At 45.7% G+C, this 21,227-nt stretch overlaps 1 protein-coding gene across 1 annotated transcript in view; it reads right to left on the reverse strand.

The window, feature by feature from the left end:
* The window catches only part of LAMB1 (laminin subunit beta 1), a 73,630-nt gene extending 54,095 nt beyond the window's left edge, over nucleotides 1-19,535 (reverse strand). Inside the window, exons 1-7 of the mRNA XM_082662151.1 lie at nucleotides 19,466-19,535; nucleotides 19,217-19,339; nucleotides 17,977-18,152; nucleotides 15,100-15,235; nucleotides 11,911-11,984; nucleotides 4,224-4,412; nucleotides 4,070-4,133 (exon numbers count right to left, since the gene is read on the reverse strand). Of these exons, the coding sequence (XP_082518277.1) occupies nucleotides 4,070-4,133; nucleotides 4,224-4,412; nucleotides 11,911-11,984; nucleotides 15,100-15,235; nucleotides 17,977-18,152; nucleotides 19,217-19,253 (676 nt within the window). The 5' untranslated portion in view covers nucleotides 19,254-19,339; nucleotides 19,466-19,535. The remainder of the gene's footprint in view (nucleotides 1-4,069; nucleotides 4,134-4,223; nucleotides 4,413-11,910; nucleotides 11,985-15,099; nucleotides 15,236-17,976; nucleotides 18,153-19,216; nucleotides 19,340-19,465) is intronic.
* Nucleotides 19,536-21,227: the final 1,692 nt, after the last annotated feature.

Below are 21,227 nucleotides of genomic sequence, written 5' to 3' on the forward strand. Positions count from 1 at the left end.
CCAAGAATATGAAAAGTGTGATCAAAGAAGCAAGGCTTCCTTTGCAATTAGACAACTTGTTTTTTTCATCTTTATAGAAACGCATGACAAATAAAAATGGCTTAAGCTTACCCCCGCTGCATGATCTAGATGCACGTAATAATAAAGGTTAACATAATGTGACAGTCTCTCGAAGAAAGGTTATTCCCTTCTCATCAGTTTAACAAGAACATCTGTTTTGTGATGGATTTGTTGGCAGACTGATGTCTCAGGAAGAAGTGTGGAGGCGGAGAAATTTAAAAATGCGGTTGCATGATTGCCGGAAGCCACTGAACACACAGTAATCTAAACTACTGCAATACCATCTGGTTCCCACAGCAATTAGTCTCAAAATCAGAAAATTCCATTCAGGTGGGAAAGAGCTTATCAAAGCACTCCAATTCTCATTATCATTATAAGACAATTAGAGACATGTGTTTATCTTTGGAGAGGAAAATGCTATCTGAAATTTCCCACCGTTTAGGTGAAATCCAAGTTACTAAAATCGATTTAACATGATAGAATAACCACAATCCAGGGCCTGACTTTTCAACCAAGTTTGGAAGCACAGTTACAATCTACAACTTTCTGGGTCTTAGTTTTACAGTTTACCAATATAATTACTAATATTATACAGTGGCGTGAAGATAAAGGAGCTTAGTATTGGGATGCTGAGGCAAATTATTCTTTCCTAAATAGAAGTTACTTCTAGACCAATGTCTCTTATTTGATCTTTTCTTCCTTTTTCTGGGTCTATAGGCCCATGCTTATTACAGAAGCGGGGCTGTCAATTACATTCTCTAATAACTTGATAAACCAAGAGTCATTTAATCTTCTCTATCAGTGTTTTCATTAATCACTAAGTGGGCTCTTGCTGAAGTGGACCCCAAAAGATTCATTAGTCCACCTGTCCTCCCCTTTTAGCTCTGTAGCCTAAAATTGCTCCTAAGCTTTACTTTCATTTCTGCTCATAGATTCTTAAAATTTACAACACGGGACAACGGGGCATTGGCCCAATGCATCAGATACTTTCAAAGCCCAGATACAATTTTAAATACTTATAATATATGCATAGCTTACAATGAAGACTACAGAAATAGCTGTGGGTTGAAAGAGAAAGCCCATGAGTCCATGCATTCAACTTAGGCCCTTTGTAAAATCAAAAACCAAACAGAGAAACTGTGGTACTACTTCACCGAACGGAACTTCTGAATGCCAACATTTCCTCCTGCACAATACGAGCACAAGCGCCTATTGACAAGAGGCCAAACAACAAACGTGAAGAGCAGCTGGAGTATTTAGAAGCCCTTGAGTGATCTCTGTGGAAGCCCTCAGCAGAGCAAATAAGCTCCCTCGCTCTCTCCTGCCACATTTAACAACAGCTAAGCCTCGTATTTACTGCTGTTATAAGAGGCACAATCACTTTTGAAGTGAGTTTCGGAGGCCTCAACAATAGGAACAACTAAAGAGATATTGTTCCCTTGATTACAAAGTAAATCCAAAGCACGATCTGTTACAGTGGATGCTTCTTTAATACAGGAATAGGTTTTCTGATGCCATTTAACAGCCGAAGACAACAGAATTATAATGGCAGCACATTCTCCAAGTCCCACAAATTTCACCCTAAAGGAACAGACCGTGAGTCCTTTTACGGACCCAGGAGGTGCTGGTCATGGAGCCTGTGTGGACATTTCTCGCAACTGGATTTTGAGAGTGGGGAGGGCAGGCCTCCCAGAGCTCACTCAGAAATGGCACAGGGCTGCATGTATCATTAAATATTTGTTTGATATCACACTAAGTGAAGGAAGTCAGACAGAGAAAGGCAAATGTCACATAATATCGCTTATATGTGGGATCTGATTTTAAAAAATGATACAGATGAACTTATTTACGAAACAGAAAGACTTACAGATAACCAAAACAAACTTATGCTCACCAAAGGGGAAACATGGCGGCGGGTGGGGGAGGGATAAATCAGGAGCTTGGGATGAACACACACACATTACTATAGGCAAGACAGATAACCAGCAAGGACCTACTGGATAGCACAGGGAACTCTACTCAATATTCTGGGATAACCCATATAAAAAAACAGTCTGAAAAATAATATATGTACATGTGTAACTGAATCACTTTGCTGTACACCTAAAAGTAACACAACATTATAAATCAACTATACTCCAATAAAATTAAAAAAATAAAAACTTTAAAATAAATATTTGACAATAGAATGTACATTCTATGTACATTCTATGACTTTAATAAATTACAGACCAGACACGGTCTGGGCCATATGTAAAATTAAGTGGGGAAACAGCACTTTTCTGGCAATATTCCCTGGACTCCTTCCATTCTACTCTCCCCTGCTGTGAGCCAGGAAGCGCCACGGGGCTTTGGTACAAAGGAGGGCCATCGCCCACTGAGAAAAACCAGCAAGACCTCACCCCACCTCTGCTCAACTGACTGCACCTCAGTAGCTGGAGAGGGGGCCTTATCCTCACTCTGAGGTGCAGAACCGGGTCTACAGAAGGCCTGAGTGACAGCTGATGGCAGTGACGACACCAACAGCGGCAGCAGCTTCACGGGCCCAACGTTTTCTATGCGTTGGGCACCTTGGTGAGTCATTTATATACATTACTCATTTTCCGTCCACAACAACCAGAGGTCAATATGACTCTCCATTTACAGATGAAAAAGTAGAAGCTAAAAAAAAGTTGTAAGTAAATGACTTGCCCAAGGTCACAGAGCTCTAATATGCTGGAGCTGGGACTTAAACCCAGCTGTGCCAGACTCCAAAGCCCATTCTGCCTACCAAGATCACAATGTATTTCTGTAAAGACATGAGCCTGGTTGCTGGAAAGCACTCTGCTCTAAGAATCATAACACATGCGTTCAGGATCTCTCATTAAATAGCCACGTCACTTTATACGTGTAAGTCCAACTCTGAGCCTCAGTTGACTCATCTGTGAAATGCAACTGCAACCCTCACCTTAATGAGCACATTGAATATGGCTGAGACCTCAAAATTTCCCCCAGGATTCTTTCTTCTCTTCTTCTTTTGACAGTAAGAGCTCTAGCCAAGAGTTAGAGAGCGCACACAGCCACTAGCTAGAGCATCTCACATCTCCTGCGGTGTAGCCAGGGGACTAATTTTGGCCAATGGGGTGTGAACGGATGTGATGTTCGGCTTCAGGTCGCTTGCCCTTTACTTGTCCCCTCCCACAGGTTGGGACAAGGACAGGGTGGGGTTGATGCAGGTCTAACCATGTGGATACAGACTACAAGACAGAGGGAACCTGGGAACCTGGGTGACCTAATGGCTACAGTTGCCAGATTTGGCAATAATAATACAAGGTGCTCAGTAAATTTGAATTTCAGATAAACAATTAATCATTGCAGTAGCAATATGTCCCAAATATCACATGGTTATACTAACCACAAATATTGCATGAAATAGGCTCATACCAGTAACAAATATCACATGGGATATAGTTATCCTAAAAAAATGACTTGTTATTTATCTGAAAGTTCATACTGAACCGGGTATCATCCTGTATTTTAACTGGTAAGCCTGCTTGCGGCAAGCGAATGGTACTTTATCTGTAAATCTCCCTCGGTGATTTCGTAAGAGAGAAGTCGACTTTTTTGAGACACTGCATTTTTGGGGACACCTTGTTACAATGGCCTAATCTGTACCTGTATATACATAATTATATATGTGTATGCATTATATGATATATATCATATACGTGATATATATATATATATATACACACACGTCATATATACATGATACTGAGCAATAAATAAGGTATTATGACCAGCATAATGGTTTGGGGTCTTATGACACAAACCTGTTACTCTTATCAAAACGTGTTCCCCTTCAGTGAGGACTGATAACTGCCCATTTCAAGAGCATTGCAAAGAAAGAAGGAAATGGAGAGGGTGGAATTAGCACTTCATATTCAGATTCTGGGTAGCAGTGCTCTGGGTAAGCATTCTCCCATGATTGCTGTTCCTCATTAAAGCTTTTATTTGAAAACAAGCTTACTCTGTATCCTTGGACTGTAAGGATCTTCTATTCTGAAAGCAGGATCTAAAGCACGAAAAATCACCTAAAAATAGATGTAAGAGTAATTGGTATTTTTGCAATGATCAAAAACCAGATTTGTAAGTAGAATGGAAAACAAAAAGAACAAACAAACCTCTCCTTCCGTTGAGGGTTCAATGTCAGAATATCGGGAATCACAAATTATATCATCGACTTTTTTCATGGGGCCGGTGGAAATGCCGGGAAACGAGCTCTCACAATCATAGGCAAAGTATCTGTATACACCCCAGGTTTTTCCAAAGTCGGACGATCGTTCTATCAGCATAGCGGCTGGTCGGAATGTCTAAAGGCAGGGTGGAAGAGGCTCATTGGACGCTTTTATTGGTAATCTGTATTTTAAAATCTCAGAGGAAAATGTCATTCAATTGTGTGCCACAAACCCTGACTGCATGTGGTTGGTATTTCAGACTGTGGCTGGATTTCAAATATTTCCAGCTGTTCCATGGAGCCTCTTTTCACAGCGAAGTGTCTCGCCTCTAAATTTTGCGCTTCCTCCCACCCTACCGGAGACTAGCAAGCTGCTCCTCTTTATTTACTTATTTATTTATAAGCTGCTCCTCTTTATAAGCTGATTATAAACAGGCCTTAATAGCATACAAGTTTTGGTGCATTTAGCCACCATTCCCATGACATGACTGCTATAGCTTGAGTGTTCCTTCTTTCATTCATTCGTTTAATCATTCAGTAGATGTGTAATGACAGCTACTCGGTACCAGACAAGGGGTCTACATGCTGTAACTAATGCTGTCCAGTGAGGTACAGGAAGGGGCAGAAATTATTTACAAAACAATTCGTCAAACACTATAATAGAGTCACATGTGGTGTGCTTTGGGAAAACAAGAGGAAGGAATTACTAACTCAAGAAGCTAGAGAATCCTGCAATTCCAGCTACACACCCCAAAGAACTGAAAACAGGGACTCAGATGGAGATTTGCACATGAACAGTCAGAGCAGCATCACTCACAATCGCCAACAAGCGGAAACCACTCAAGTGTCCATCAGTGGATAAACAGACACACAAAAGGTGACATACACATGCAATGGACTATTATTCGGCAATAAAAAAGAATGAAATTCTGATACTTCCTACAACATGGATGAACCTCAGAAACATTACTCTAAGTGAAATAAGCCAGACACAGAAGAATAACGTGTGATTCCACTTATATGAAACATATGGAATAGGCAAGTACATAGAGACAGAAAGTAGGTTAGATGTTAAGAGAGGCTGGGAAGGGGCTTCCCTGGCACAGTGGTTGAGAGTCCGCCTGCCGATGCAGGGGACACAGGTTCGTGCCCCGGTCCGGGAAGATCCCACATGCCGCGGAGCGGCTGGGCCCGTGAGCCATGGCTGCTGAGCCTGCGCGTCCGGAGCCTGTGCTCCACAACGGGAGAGGCCACAGCAGTGAGAGGCCAGCGTACCGCAAAAAAAAAAAAAAAAAAAAGAGGGGCTGGGAAGAGGGAGTGATGAGGAGCTATTGCTTAATGGGTAAAGGGTGTCTACCTGGGTGATGAAAAAGTGCTGCAGACAGTGGTGTTGGTCGCACAACATTGTGAATATGCCTACGGCCATCAGAACTGCACATTTAAAAATCGTTAAAAAAGCAAATTCTGTGCTACATATATTTTAGCATGCGCGCACACGCACGCATACACACACACACACACACACACACACACAACTAGGGAATGCTTCAGAGAGAAGATGGCATCAAACTTATCTTAAAACGGTAACTGGGTGTTTTCCAGACAGTGGGTAGAGATGGTTACAGGTGGCAGGAGGGGTTGGTTGGGAAGGAATTTGTTACCATGCTAAGGGGTTTACTTTATCTTTATGCAATGAAGGGGAATACTGAAACATTTAAGTGAACAGAATGAAATGCTTAGATTGCACTTCAGAAAAACAACTCCGGCAGTTACTGGACATGGACAAAACAAGAGACAAGGGAACCAAGTGAACAGAAAAAAGATGAAGGTCTTAACTCAAGCATTACAGTGTGGACTGCGATAAAGGGATGGGATTGACTGCTCTGAAAATTTACTGGAAGTAAAATATGCTGAATTGCACTTGGTGATCAGTTTGATTCCAGTGGAAAGGGAGGGAGAAGAAAGAAACAGGAACCCCTGAGCTTAGGTAGGTGGGCGTGTGTGCTACTACTAACAAAGATACAGAAGAGAAGCAAAGGCATGTAGTTTGGGTCTAGTTACATGCAAGGTCTCAAAATCGAGACGCCCACTGGACAACTGGAAACAGTGGTCTTGGACTCAGCTATGAAAATGGAACTTGAAACATGGATTTGGGAGGCACTGTATACATAATTTGAAACCTCCAAATATTTAATTTCCCCTCAAAAAGAAAAGGACAAGATAAAAGAGAGCCAAGTCAGTGCTCCAACATCAACAAAGCGCTAACAGAAGACAAGAGAGGGGTGCTGGGAACTTTAATCACATTATTTCATTTAATCTTTCATTACGGGCTGAACTGTGTCCTTCCCAAATTCTGATGTTCAAGACCTAATCCCTAGTACCTCAGACTATAACTGTATTTGGAGATAGGGTCTTTAAAAGGGTAATTAAAGTAAAGTGAGGCCACTGGAGTGGACCCTAATCACATAAGACTGGTGTCCTTCTGAGAAGACGACATCAGGACAGACAGGTCCAGACAGAAGACCAGGTGAAGACAGTCATCTAAAAGTCAAGGAGAGAAAGAGGCCACAGAAGAAACCAACTCTGCCGACACCTTGATCTCAAACTTTGTCCCTTGAGAACCCTAGAAAATACATTTCTGTTGTTCAAGCCACCCAGTCTGTGCTACTGTGTTATGGCAGCCCTGGCAAACTAATATACCTTAACAACACATCTGTCCAACAGATGAGGAAATCGAGGCTCAGGGACATTAGTTAACTCGCCAGGTATTGGCAGAGAGATTTCAGTCCAGATTGAACGAAGACCTTTCAAATCCAGGCTGAATGAAGATCTTTTCTGCCTCACTGGCTAATGGTGTAATAGAAGCCTGAAAAATGGATGTCAGAGAGGAAGGAGGAAAAAGACAAGAATTCTGGAAACTGAGGCAGGATGGAGCTTTAGGAGGGTGTGGTGAACAGGGGCAATGGGGAAAAAGAGATGAAGCAGAATGAGCACTAAAAATAGGCAAAAGCTTCAACAGTGATGAACAGGATAAGTGCCTTTCGGGAAGTGGCAGTCAGATGACGATGGAGGAAGATCAAGAAAGTTAAGGCAACTCAGCAAACGGAAGCTCAACAGAGACACTCACTTCTGAATTCAAACCAGTGCTTGACTCACAGATACAGAGAACAAACTAGTGGTTACCAGTGGGGGTCGGGGGAGGGGCGATGGAGGGGTGGGGAAGTGGGAGGCACAAGCTACTTGGTAGAAGACAGGCTCCAGGATGTTTTGTGTTGTACAACACAGGGAGTACGGCCAATATTTTCTAATAACTGTAAATGGAAAGTAACCTTTAAAAATACATAAAAATAGGGCTTCCCTAGTGGCGCAGTGGTTGAGAGTCCGCCTGTCGATGCAGGGGACACGGGTTCGTGCCCCGGTCCGGGAAGATCCCACATCCCGTGGAGCGGCTGGGGCCGTGAGCCATGGCCGCTGAGCCTGCGCGTCCGGAGCCTGTGCTCCGCGGCGGGAGAGGCCGCAGCAGTGAGAGGCCCGCGTACCGCAAAAATAAATAAATAAATAAATAAATAAAAATTTAAAGATTTTTTAAAGAGAGTAAATGTTGGGGGCCAAGACGACCAATACAAGAACTTGAACAGGACCATAAAAAAAAAATAAAACAAATGCTTGACAGAAATCTGGGTGACAACTAAGGGTGAAAACTAGTAACTGCCCAGCTCTCCTTGCACCATCCTTCATAATCCTGATGGTATTTCTCACGGATAAAAGGAGACAAGGGTAAGGAAATGGAAAGCCACATTTCGACAGATTCCTTGACTTATACATTTACTAGTTGCTCAGGTTTTTTTTTTTTTAACCTATTCAGAAATATGAGAAAATGATACTTTATTAAACCCAAGAGAGTATTAGACTAAAAATTTTAAACAAAGGGGGGAAAAACCCAATAACTGAACCAAGGCAAACTCCCCAGGGGACCTGCCTCGTGGGTGGCAACACTTTGGAGAGAGACTAGCCTGATGTCTCTGTGGCACAAGACAGCAGAGAGGAAAAGCCTTATAGCCAGTCCTGGTTATGCTTCCTTCTCTCTCCCTTCTGGAACCTTCTGAGTCCCAAAAGGCCATTGACGAGTTATCCAATTTTCTGTGAAGTTAGGAAACTGCTGGAAACTGGGACAACACATTTTACCTACAGAAGGGAAGCCTTTCCATGTTCATTGCTGAGTCACTGACCTTCTCAGGCCTCACACTGCTGCATAGCTGCCTCTGAATTTATACTAAACAAAAGGGCTGTGAGTTTGGAAACCTTTAGCTATGAACAAAAACAGACTGTGGATGTGCTAACTGGTTTTGCTACCCTAAGAAAATCTAATCCACTTAGTAAACAGCCATGTCCACGCAAACACGAGTTAGAACAAACACACTCTCAATGATCCAGCAATCCCACTCCTGGGCATACACCCAGACAAAACTATAATTCAAAGATACACGCACCCCTGTGTTCATAACAGCACTGTTCACAAAAGCCAAGACGTGGAAGCAACCTCAACGTCCATCAACAAATGAATGGATAAAGAAGACGTGGTATATATACACAATGGAATACTACTCAGCCATAAAAATGAATGAAATAATGCCATTTGCAACAGCACAGATGGACCTAGAGATTATCACACTAAGTCAGAAACAGAAAGACAAATACCGTATACTATCACCTATTATGTGGAATCTAAAATATGACTCAAATGAACTTATATCTATGAAACAGACTCACAGACGTAGAGAACAGACTTGTGACTGCCAAGGGGGAGGGGGTTGGGATGGACTGCGAGTTTGGGATTAGTAGATGCAAACTATTATATACAGAACGGATAAACAACAAGGTCCTACTGTATAGCACAGGGAAGTATATTCAATATCCTGTGATAAACCATAATGGAAAAGAATACATATATACATTTCGTTTTCATAATGGAATCACTTTGCTATACAGCAGAACTTAACAGAACACTGTAAACCAACTATACTTCAATAAAATAAATTTTAAAAAAAAGGAATAATCACACTCTTCATCCTCGACCCCTACCTGTCCTCACCACTCAATGGTATCACCACCCTCCTAGTTCCCCAGCTTGGACATCTCAGTAATTTTTGATTCATCCCTGCCTTCTGCTGTCTGCTTCTACTCCTTCTCCAATTCATGGCTGAGTCTTTGATTCTAAAGGGTCCGACTGACTCCCTTAGAAAACAAGGGCTCTCCTCTCGGCAATGACTCTCCAAGGCAACAGTAGCAGAGGGTAGCAGAGAGGGTAGCAAGGGGCGACGTGGGACTGGGAAAAGCTCTCCAAGTCACACTGTCAGGACTCCGGGTTGCAGCAGGAGGCTTCCTCCTACTTGACAGCCACAGGCAGCCTTTGCGTTAACACCACCCCTGCCTAAGTCAGTTCCAGCTCCCCCTTACCGCTGACCTTGAGAGCCCCCTGCCTCTGTGCCCTCTCATCTCCATGCCCCAGGCCCTCCTCTGTATTTCCTCTTGGCTCCCTTCCTGAAACGCAGGTCTCATTTCCTGTCGATGGCTCCCCATTTTCTATAAAGTTCACACCCCTCAGCAAGGAAGCAAAGTCCTTCTGGCTGTAACCTTACTTCCCGCTCCTCCCTTCACTAGCCCAAGTTCAAGGTACATCTACATAGTACGTGTTGAACAAACTCTGCCCGAACTGTCCCACCACTAGAGCTTTGCTCTCACACTGCCAAGAAGGGTTTTTCTTCTACCTGCTCTCCCTAAAGTCATGCTCACTCTTCCTGGCCCAGGTCAAGTGCAATCTCAGTCCCCTCTTCGTAAAGCTTTCTCCTTTATCCCAGGCAAAAATGAATCTCACCCTCCTCCCTGCCCACGTACTTTATCCGAACTTCTGCTATAGCAGTGAGCACATCCTACCTTGTATTGTAAGTTATTTGCAAGTACGTATTTCTCCCCTAGAAGACTGGAGCTTCCGGACAGCGCAGAGCAGGAACATGCTATCTTTAAAATCTAAGGCAGTTTCTTACAAACAGAAGATGACGGAATTCATTTATCCACTTATTTAGGCCGTATTTGTAAAGCAATTACTACATGCCAAGCATCAGCATATATAAAACCATTCAGGCTCCCACTATATGCCAGGGTGGTAAGATCATCCCTATAATGCAGGCGTTATTTTTCTTCCCATTTTACCAAAGAGGAAGGAGAAGCTCTGGCCACACACGCCAGTAAGGGACAGAATGGGGAGTCACACCCAAATCTGTGCAATCCTGTAGATGTTGCTTTTCACACGTGAACTAGGGGCCCAAAGGATGAGTTGTGCCAACTTGTACCCATTCTTTAGGTCTCAGTTTAATCACCACCTCCTCTGTCTGACTTTCAGCACTTCTGCACAGAATTTCATCTTTGGCCCATTGTACTCACTTGAATGAGTATTCAACTACAGGATATGTGCCCACCCGACTTTTGGATATAAACGAACTACCCATAAAAGGTAGTTTTACCTTTTAAAAGGAGAAAACGAACAAAGTAAAAGACAGGACCATAAACATTCATAAAGACGATTTCGAGTATTTTTAGGTGTCCCATAACGTGGAGGCAACATCCGAAGCTGAGTCTCACTTCTAACTGCCAGGTTGAGCACGTGGCCAGTGAAGGGACAAGGCGTGGTTTAGGAAAAGTCCTCCCTAATCCCTCGCGGGACCAGGTGCCACCGTGTAAACCTTCCCCCCGCCCACCCCAACCAGCAACAGCAGGTTCCCGTGGAGGAGCAAGGGGATAAAGAGCTCAGGCCTGGGGACCAGCAGCCCAGCAACCTTCCTAGTCACGCTGTGACTTCCACGCCCACCCCTGGCCCTTGGCCGCCCAGGCTTAGGCAGAGGACACAAGCAAGACTTTCATGGCTACCCGCCCACACTGTAAACCTACCCCTGGCACCTTTTCCAAACCTGAGAAGGTGTAGATAAGGCCCCCAACTGAAAACGATTCAAAAGTGATTTTAATCTGAGAAGCAATAAGTAAATTATAGGTTTTGTGTGCACCAACATGTATTTTAAGCCATGTGAAGCCTGTCATTTCCAGGCAGCTGCTTAAGAAGAAACAAAGGGACTTTGTACACAGACATTCCCTAGTCCTGGAGTCATTTTACATCTCTCAAAGAAAAAGGATGGGAAAAATCCACGTTGAAGAAGGCAAGCACATTTCTTAAGGAACTCAAAAACCGTTCCCACATATTTTGCAAAACCTTGAAAACTAAAGATAATACACTTCCTTTTCAGTTACCAAAGTCAGCATTAAAATATCAACCCAAGGGAGCAGGGACTGATTCTCCAGATGTCTTACTATGATTTGGGAGCAGGTCAAAGCTGCCTGTCTCCATGGGGAAATAAACAGATATATAATTAAAAGTTTACAGTCGAATCATCTTAGAACAGTGACTCTCTCTACTTACGGCCATGAAGAGAGAGTATCTGTTAGGCATAGTTCTTCATGCCCATGTTGAAAAGCTGTTCAATTATCCCAATTTATAGCAATAATAATGTTTAGGTTCCCACTGAGGCCAAGCCGCAACAGCCATCCATTTTGAAAGGGGAATTTGTGAGAAAGTTAGACCTTACCTTGAAGGTCATGATGAGATGAGTGAAATGGAATTCTGCTTCCAAATCCAGTTGGATGGTTACATTTTCCACGCCTATAGGAGATTTTTTTGAAAAGACAAAAGGAAACAGCAAGGTAAACGGGAAATCTGTGAACAACTGAGACAATTCTCTTCAAGTATCCTTAGGCTCCGCATAGGAGTTCTCTCTGCGGTCCATCTTAAGCTGAAGGTAAGATAAATAATGATAAAACCCTGGCTTGATTCAGGCGATGGAGCACATCTCAGAATGATTCTTCAGTTGTTCATCAATCATTCTGGAGTTCAACGTATTGAATGTATTCCCTGGAACAAGACATCTGGCAGAATGTCAGAATGACAGCCTTTAGTTGCTGTCAAGAAAGACATCTTTTGCTTAGGAAAAAAATGAAAAGTCTTCCCAACCCACTTAGCCAAGGGACTTTCTCAAAGGCGAAACAAGAGGGGGCACTTCCTGTGCACAGTAGGGGTTCAGCTTTGCTGTCTGAAGCCCAGGAACACAATCCTCTTCCAGTGGACACAAACGTATTCCTTTTGTTCTGTGCAGCAGCAAAGAAAACAAATAAGAGTCCACCACGTTTTGTGAGTTACACTCCAATTTAGAAAAACCTATCCCTGACGGAGAAGGCTTTGGGTGCATTTCCACAACCGAGAAACAATGCCAAAGAGACAAAGAATGGGTCAAATAAATAAACTGGCCCAGAACAAATACTAACATCTTCCCTTTCAGGGGAAAGCCTGAACAAACAAATGAGCCTCTGCACTATGCCCTGGGGGTCAATCCACTGGAATTCCAGGGACGGAAAGCACCTCCTCCCCAATCCCTTGGGCCCTCAAGCCTGCCTGTTTAGCGAAGGAGACCTTTCCACATTTCCTGTGCTCGAGAGAGCTTTTGGGGGTCCATCTTCTGAAGCAAAAGAAGTCTTAAATGCAGGAAGACAGGAATGTGTCAGGATGAATGATGTCACAGGCTGGTGTATTTTCAGGAAATCAGTAGGACTTTTGAAATAAACTCTCCCACTGGACAACTGCCAAGTCAATTGGGGATGGGGGTGGGGGGGAAGTGGTCACTGGAACGGATATGAGTTAGTTGGAATGTTAAAGAAAAACATAGCCGTGCTAACTAACCTTATCTAACTTATTAGAAAGAAACTGTACTACAAACCTACTCTCCACGACAAGGTTAGCTAAGCAACTATCTGTCTCTCCTTTCCCAGGCTTTTAAAAACCTGCACTATTTGTTTAAAATGAAGAGATAAGGAAATAGCGTAAAGTACAAGAAAGACTAGGACCAGTTCTGTAACATAAGAACATATCCGGCAATGTGGGCTTGAAAAGCGCATTCCATTTTAGATTCCTAACCTGATAAAGCACTGCAGGTTTGTTTTTGTTTTTGTTTTCTTTTAAATATGGGAAGAAAAATCTACGGAGAAAAGAAATGAGATCATTCTTCTATGGTGTACTTGATTTCTGTCGGACCTAGTAGTAAAGCATCAGGAGGGGTAAGTTAAAAGTAGGTGCACATTCCAAGACTGTTTCTGGGCCTGAGCACTGATAATTTAACACGTCACATCACGTAAAGCTCATCTTGGACAAAACATAAATAGATAAAATCACATTCCTAAACAAAGTCTTCACTTGTGACCTATCAGACAGCAGAGAGATGAGAGGGGACAGTAACATTCAGTCTGACTTTCTAAAACTAAGTTCCATCCATCTAATCTCATCTGATCTCTTGTGACAGAGTGACAGCGCCCTCAAACTCCTCTATTTGAAAATCCCTTCTTTCTGTCATTTGGCCTCTTTTGTCCCACAAACTCAAAGTTGTAGAGACTGATTAAGTCCTGATGTAACCAAGAAAAACCCTCCTCTAGAACAATAGCACGTGATGAACTATTTTACTGTCTATCAACTTGATACTGATATTGAGGCATCCTTCCTCTAATTGTCTTTCGGTCTCACTGGAAAAACGTGGACAGTCAGAGACATCCCACATTTGTCATAAGCTCTATGTGGTTCAGAAGTCCCAGGCTTTCTCTGCCCAGGCTTAGAATCACTTCTTTGAGAGTCCTTTCTCATAAATGTTTTGTAAAAAAGATCTAGTGGTCGGGACTTCCCTGGTGGCGCAGTGGTTAAGAATCCGCCTGCAAATGCACGGGACATGGGTTCGATCCCTGACCTGGGAAGATCCCACATGCCGTGAAGCAACTAAGCCCGTATGCCACAACTACTGAGCCTGCGCTCTAGAGCCCTCGAGCCACAACTACTGAGCCCTCGAGCCACAACTACTGAGCCCACATGCCGCAAGTACTGAGGCCCGCACGCCTAGAGCCCGTGCTCCACAAAAAGAGAAGCCACCGCAATGAGAAGCCTGCACACCGCAATGAAGAGTAACCCCTGCTCGTTGCAACTAGAGAAAGGTCACGCGCACCGACATAGACCCAACGCAGCCAAAAATAAATTAATCAAAAACAAAAGATCTAATGGTAACACTGTTAATGACAAACACATTAACTCTACCTTTAATCCTCAAATTTCAGAATTCAAGTTTGAAACAAATGCAAAACTAATTTGGGCTTAGTTGTACCGCAACAGTATCATATTTGATGAATTTATTAAACCAAAACCCAAGAGGCAAAGAAAGGAAAAACGGTGGGATTCACACACTCACTGGAAAAGCTGACTTGGGGTCATTATCCACGTCGAGTCTGAAAAACTACATCTAATGTATACTCAGAGTACTATGATTAAATGTTCTCTAGATGGAAAGAAGATGGTGGGCGTTGATTCTGCCCTTTCCTTTGGGGTTGATGAAAATGAAAGATGCTGTTTTGTGGAGGAATAAGGGCCTGAGATGATACAGGGCCTTCCCACGCCCTCCCCAGACTGCCCCCGGCCCATGCCCACGCTCCCCAAGGCCCCCTCAGTATGAAGACTATGAAATACTCCTTTGGTCTCGCATGAAAGACCTCTTTCTTATAGAAAGTGCATACTTCAAGAAGAAAGATCGGATTTTATCAAGAGAAGTTAGTGCTTCAGGCAGTAAATCTGTCAAAGGCCATAATTCCAGGATAGAGAAACCAATCGTAATTACAAACACCCAGTAGCCCGTAAACCCCTTCCAGGTGACCCATCACACTCTTTGGAACTTATCCCCATACCAACCACATACCATTTTCGGATTGCCACCAGATCTTAAGACGGTTTGGAGCAAATGTCGTGACCACATTTTCAATGAGATGACTGTCAGGGTTCAGGGTTTCATGATAAGGATCTTGTGAATTGCATATGAAGCATTTTTTGTCCTCCTGAAAGCAAAGTCAGTTCTATGAGTCTAGGAAGCAATCGCGCGTGCACACACACCAAAATCAAGCCCACGATACAAAAACCCAACCTACTTGGTTCAAGAAAAATGCATGTGCCAAAATTACTTAAATGACCTGTCATACGTCTTTCACTTTTTAACTTAACTGAGTATGAAATACTCCTGAAATTTTCCTCTTCTCTTGCAACTTCAAGGTCAAAAGTAGAAGGCGGCATTGTTTCCACAAGCTATTAATTTAATCAAAATGAAAGTTCTAGGCTTAAGTCTTAATCTCAGTGAATAACTGGAGAAGTTTACTCTTGAAGCAAACTGCTGAGGAGCTTTTAGAGAATTTTTGCTGACATAAAGGAAACTGAAAATAAAAAGAGAACAGTTCAATTGGCCTAATTTTCAAAAACCTATATAAAGCAGAAACCAGTTATTAGGCAGACGTATTTAAGCAGCTTTGGGAACTACAGATAAAGATTTCTTAGCTTCTCCTCTGCCCCAGCAGTGAATTCGCAGTGGCAGCGAGCAGGCTAGCCTACAAACTGCTCAGAATATCCAGGAAGAGGACACCAGACTCTCATGTTGGGAGCACTGAAAACTGGGACCAATTCAAAGAACGCCAAATTGGACCCGAATTAAAAATATACTTTAGGTTTTAGAGTAGCTTTGAACTTCTCTCTTCTCACTTTCCTTTTCCTTAAAATGAGGGTCACAGCCAAAAGAGCCCTCATTGCACTGCATCACTGTGAATTATAAACAGCATCACTTAAAGTTTCCTTTTCCACATAAGGCTTTGCTCTCTAAGATTTTCTGAAATGCATATTACTCTTAGGTCTGAAAGTGACACTGAGATGGAAATCTATAGAGACCCACACACATCTTACAAACAACATTTAAGCAAGGGTGGTAATCTTATAAGGACAGTATCAACTGACTGTACTTTTTATGTTTGTATTTATTTAGCTAGCTATTACTTATCACCCTCCTCCCAAAAGGATTTAGAGACTGGCAAGATGTACCAACTAGAAGTCAGGAATACAATGGGACCCTAGACAAAATACTTACGGCTTCCTGCCTCAATTTTTCACCTGTTCAACATCTGAGAGAAGTACACACCCAGGGCCCTTCTCTAGGCTCTAATATCTGTGAAGAGTCCTCCACAGTTTCATGGCTAATCACATAAACCAGAGAGTCTGGCTCTACTTGCTTTTAAGGCAAATAATCCAATTCTCATTCTGGTCAAAGCTGGTTTCAGGATCTGGTGACTCATTTACAGGATGCCCTGGCCTCGGAGGTAAATGTTAGCATAATATTTTGGGTAAAATTTACATGCTAATATTAGAAAAGGTAACATCAACTGCCTTCAGTAACTTGTAGCCAAGGAAACTAATACTGGAGAACAATTACCAGAACTTAAAAAAAGTTTAATTACAGCCTCCCTTCTAATCAGGAGGAAGCAGTCTAGACATCTCCGTATAAACCTGGAAGCAAGTAAGTGGAATCCACTTTACCACATTCCTTTGGTTTAATTTATCAGGTCTCCAGAATGGGCTCTCCTCCTGCTTTGTAAACGTGACTCCATTTGAAGGCATCTGCCTGCAAACCACACGGTATTCTGTCCCACTCCTGAAGGGCAGATCTGCAGGTGGGTGCAGTGACCAAGTTTCGAGCAAGTGGCTTGGCACTTGCCCTGCGCAGGAGATTAAGCCCTTATGCTGGCTTTAGACGCCAGAAATACCTGCCTCCCTTTTCAAAATCAAGGAAAGGGATTTTGATTCTCGGTGGTTTATGCTTTGAGCCTTCTTTTAAAATTACATTTTACTAAAAACGTGACCTTTGGGGCTTCCCTGGGGGCGCTGTGGTTGAGAGTCCGCCTGCCGATGCAGGGTACACAGGTTCGCGCCCCGGTCCGGGAAGATCCCACATGCCGCAGAGCGGCTGGGGCCGTGAGCCATGGCCGCTGAGCCTGCGCTGCGCAATGGGAGAGGCCACGACAGTGAGAGGCAGGTGTACCGCCAAAAAAACAAAACAACAACAAAAAACGTGACCTTTGAAAGCTAGGATCTGTGTCTACTTTTAGAAACAGATAACACTCGGAAATTTCATTTTGGTCCTCCTCTATCGGGTACCATGGCAACCAGGGCATTCTGAAAAAGCAAGCATCTGATTCTGCTATCTAATGGAAGTAGATGGGAACAGCACCAAATGAGGAGACAAAAACATTGGAGTGTTTTTCTCCATGACGGGAGTGACCTTGCAAGGTGTCTGTCAGTGCTGGAATACTCTTTATTCAAGTGAAAGATTTGGGAAAAGACCAAGATCACCACTCAGTATATAAAAAAGAAGAGGTTAAACCACCTTTTATATACATTTCCAGAGAGAAAAGGATAAAAAAACAAACCAAACCAACCAACAAAAAAAAAGACACGGGTCTTTTAGACGCCCGGGTCTTTTAGAGGTCAGGGCTTGGGGGCAGGGCCACCAGATCTGTCTGCAGCCCTGCCTTTCCACACTGACTGTGGCCGCGGCAGGAAATGTTTGGCGGATGCAACTGTGCAAACTGTGAGCCACCACAGTGCAAAAGGGTGAGAGCTACCAGCCTAATCCCGGGACTCCCTAGCTGCGGCGCTTCCTATCTGGATCGCTGGCAGGATGCGGAGTCCCCTGGGCCTTCCCCTTCGGTCTGGACTGGAGGAGGCTCGCGCGCGCAAAGCCTGGAGCCACCTCTCCCCTCACCTGGAGGTGGCTGACGATACAGTAAGGCTCGGGTTTGTACAGCCCACAGGTCGAGGTCACCGAGAGCTTCTGGGCTCGGCCGATGAGAAGGTCACCGGTGGCCGGGTAGCAGCTGCCCTCCGCGCAGCCGTAGCTGAACTCGGGTTCTTGAGCACTCACTTGGGCTCCGCACAGGGCTGTGGAAGGGTCAGGCGACAGGGTAGGGCACAAGCAGGGAGCGGGCCCCAGCAAAGGGAATAAGCAGGGGCGGGGAGAGAGTAGATTCAGAAGAAAAGCAGGATACACGGAAAAGAGACACAATGGGGAGATGATCGAGGCCGGGAAGGCAGGACGCGGAGAGGAGGATTCAGACAGAAACAGAGACGTCAAGTTTGTCCAGCAGCCAAGAGCATCACTCCCAGGAAACCCACCTACACTCGCGCCCACCCTAATGTGCCCGGGAAGCAGCTCCGGGCACTTCGACACGCCTGGATCTGGGCGCAGGGAGGCAGGTGGCCAAACGCCGCACACCCGTACTCGCGCACGTGTGTGTCTGTGAACCCGCGCGCACGCGGCAGCCTGTATATCCTCGGCGTGACAGCGCGTGTGTGTGCGCGGAAATCTGTGAGCGTGCGGGCGCGTGAGTGTGTGTGCATGCACGCTCGGAGGACGCGGGCGCTTCGCCCGGCGACGGGGGATGGTGGGGCTCGCGGGGGACGCCACTCTCCCGAGCGAGGGGCCGGTGGACAGTCCCTGCGGCTTTGGATTGGCTTCAACAATTCGTCATTCCGGGGACGCTCCCGGTCCAGCTGTTTCTGGCGCCATCCGGGGGCAAACAGCGATGCTTAATTAAAGCCACATGGCCCCAATCTGTTCCCAGGACGAAGCCTGCGCTCAGCTCGGGGCACTTTCCCGGAAAATGGGCTCCTGGCGAGCCCTCCACCCCATGAAGCCTGACCCCAGCGACGGAAAGACCCACCGAGAAAGGGCCGGAGATGCCAAGCCCAGAGAGGCAGCCGCGGGAGCACCCGGGGCTCTGGCACAGCCCCCCGCGATGCAGTCGCCTGCGATCCCCGCACACCGTCCCTGGCTACCACCCAGGGCGCTGGCGTTTAATCCCAGCGCAGAATTTCCACCGGGCCCCTCTCCCGATTCCCCCTCCCGATCCCCCAGGCTCCCCCGAAGCTGGGACCAACAGCTTGGTTTATTCTTTCCCCACGTCCAAGCCCACGCCCTTCCCCCACCGTTTCCTCGGAATTACCTAAGAAACTGAACACGAACATCTGGAGCCGCCCCATGGCCAGTCCCTGCAGCCGAGGGGACACAGCAGAGGAGGGGAGAACACGGCCGCCGAGCCGCCGGCTCTTTTCCGCCGTCTTCCTTTCTGGAGAGGGGGAAAAAAAAAGGCAAATATTCAGGGAGAAGAGAGGGGCCCTCGCATTTCCTGCCGCTCCCACGGAAGCGGGGGGATGGGGAAGGAAAAATCGCGCCGCCACTTTGTTCTCCTCACCCGGCGGGGCGAGCGCTCTCCCGGCTCCTGGCAGCCCCGGAGCCCAAAGAAGGGAATTAGAAAGTTTCGCCCTGGGAGGAACCGAGGGTGGCGCCTCTGCTCATGCGCACACGGGGAGCCGGGGCGGAGGGGGCGGGCGGCCCCGACTTGGCGGGGAGGGGGTGAGGGCCAGGTCCAACCCTCCCCCGGCGCCTCTTTTGTTTTAAGGCCGCATCTGTGGACGCGGCGGGGCTGTGGCTCTTAACGTTCCCTGCGCAGAGCTGCGGGGCGGCGGCAGGGTGCGCGTCCCCAGCGGTGCGCAGGGCAGGGGCAGGAGGTGCTCGGATCGCAGGCGAGGAGGCGGGTCGGGACCTACGGGCGCACTGGCTCGTGCATTTACATTTGTAAGGAGTGAGTCATGAAGAGGTGCCCAAGGCTATAAACTCTGGCACCCAGCGCTCCGGGAGGGCTGGTTAAACCCTTTAGAAAGAGGGTCGACCTGGCAGGTTTGCTCCTGAGAAAGCAGGGAAGCCCCCATGTATTGCTGAGCCCGGGCTGGGCGCCACCTCTGATGTCTTCATTCGAACGAAGGAAAGTGCTCTTCGCTCCGCTGCCTTCGCGGACCTGCCTGGAGTCCCTGCTACCCAGGTGGCCACAGCATTGAATTACCCATCTAATTCTGGTTTTTGTTTTTCAATCTACTTTTTACCTAAATCCAGACGTATGGCTCGAATTCAGGTAACTTCTCGAACGCCGCTCTTGGTAGTGACGCTTTTTTCCCATCTTACCGTGAAAGGGTCGACTCAGCCACGAAGCTGGAAGTCTCTCATGAGACACACTTGTCCACAACCTCCACAAAGCACAACCTCGCAAATTCTAGACAGGAATTCCATGGTGTACAAATGGTGAGACGTGCGAGCAAGCCTCTAACGTCGGGTCTCCAGCAGCATTGCGTGTGACCTGTCTGGTTAAATAAGGGGTAAATACACGCTCACCCTTCTAGGGGTTGGAGAGGAAAGAGAGGCTGGTGGTGTGACTCTGCCACCCCTTCTGTGAATTAACCCAATTCTGCTGCCTTAGCAATGGCTGGAATCAGAGCTTGAGCTTTCTTTAGTCCTCTGGGCAGAAGTGCTCCCTGGAATGAGGGGAGTAGAGTTAGTTGTTAGTCCAGTCAGGAGATTTGGTTTCCCAATTAATCACCCCAGGGAGAAGCGGTTAGGTTGCCAGTTGGTCAGCTTTTAACTTAGTTGCAACGAAATAGGGGCCCAGGGAAGTTTAATCATTAGACCATAGAGTAAGCTGCTTTGTGAGTTTATCTACATCCTTTCCACGGAGGGAGGCCTTAGGTCTCGTCTCGGTGATACATTAATTATTCACCGAATCAAGACTTGCCCTGCTGCAGCCTCTGGAGATTTCTGCCTCTACCCAATGCTCAGGATCCTTGGTGCTATCTGGGCAGCCCTGAACACCGAGAGAGCGGGTGCCCTTGCGACGGTCTTAATATTGTGATGGAGGGTCTTCAGAACTTAAAAAAGATTCACAAGCAAATGTCTTCTCCCTTTGTGGAACTTCTGATACCCTGGGCCGAAGCTGATTACAGTTTTTCATCCATACAAATTGCAGGCAGCGTTCGGTTCTGCCTCTTTGGGGGAAACCGGCCTCTGCTCTCACAGCAGCTGAACCCTCCCTGCTACTCGGCAGTTCTGTCTGTCGCAGGTCAGTGTCCTTTCCCAGAGGGCAAGCATCTTCAACACTCTCTGAAAGTCCCCGGTGTGCCTTAACA

This window comes from Grampus griseus (genome assembly GCF_964374135.1).
Source record: "Grampus griseus genome assembly, chromosome: 9".
In the NCBI taxonomy this organism is placed as follows: domain Eukaryota; kingdom Metazoa; phylum Chordata; class Mammalia; order Artiodactyla; family Delphinidae; genus Grampus; species Grampus griseus.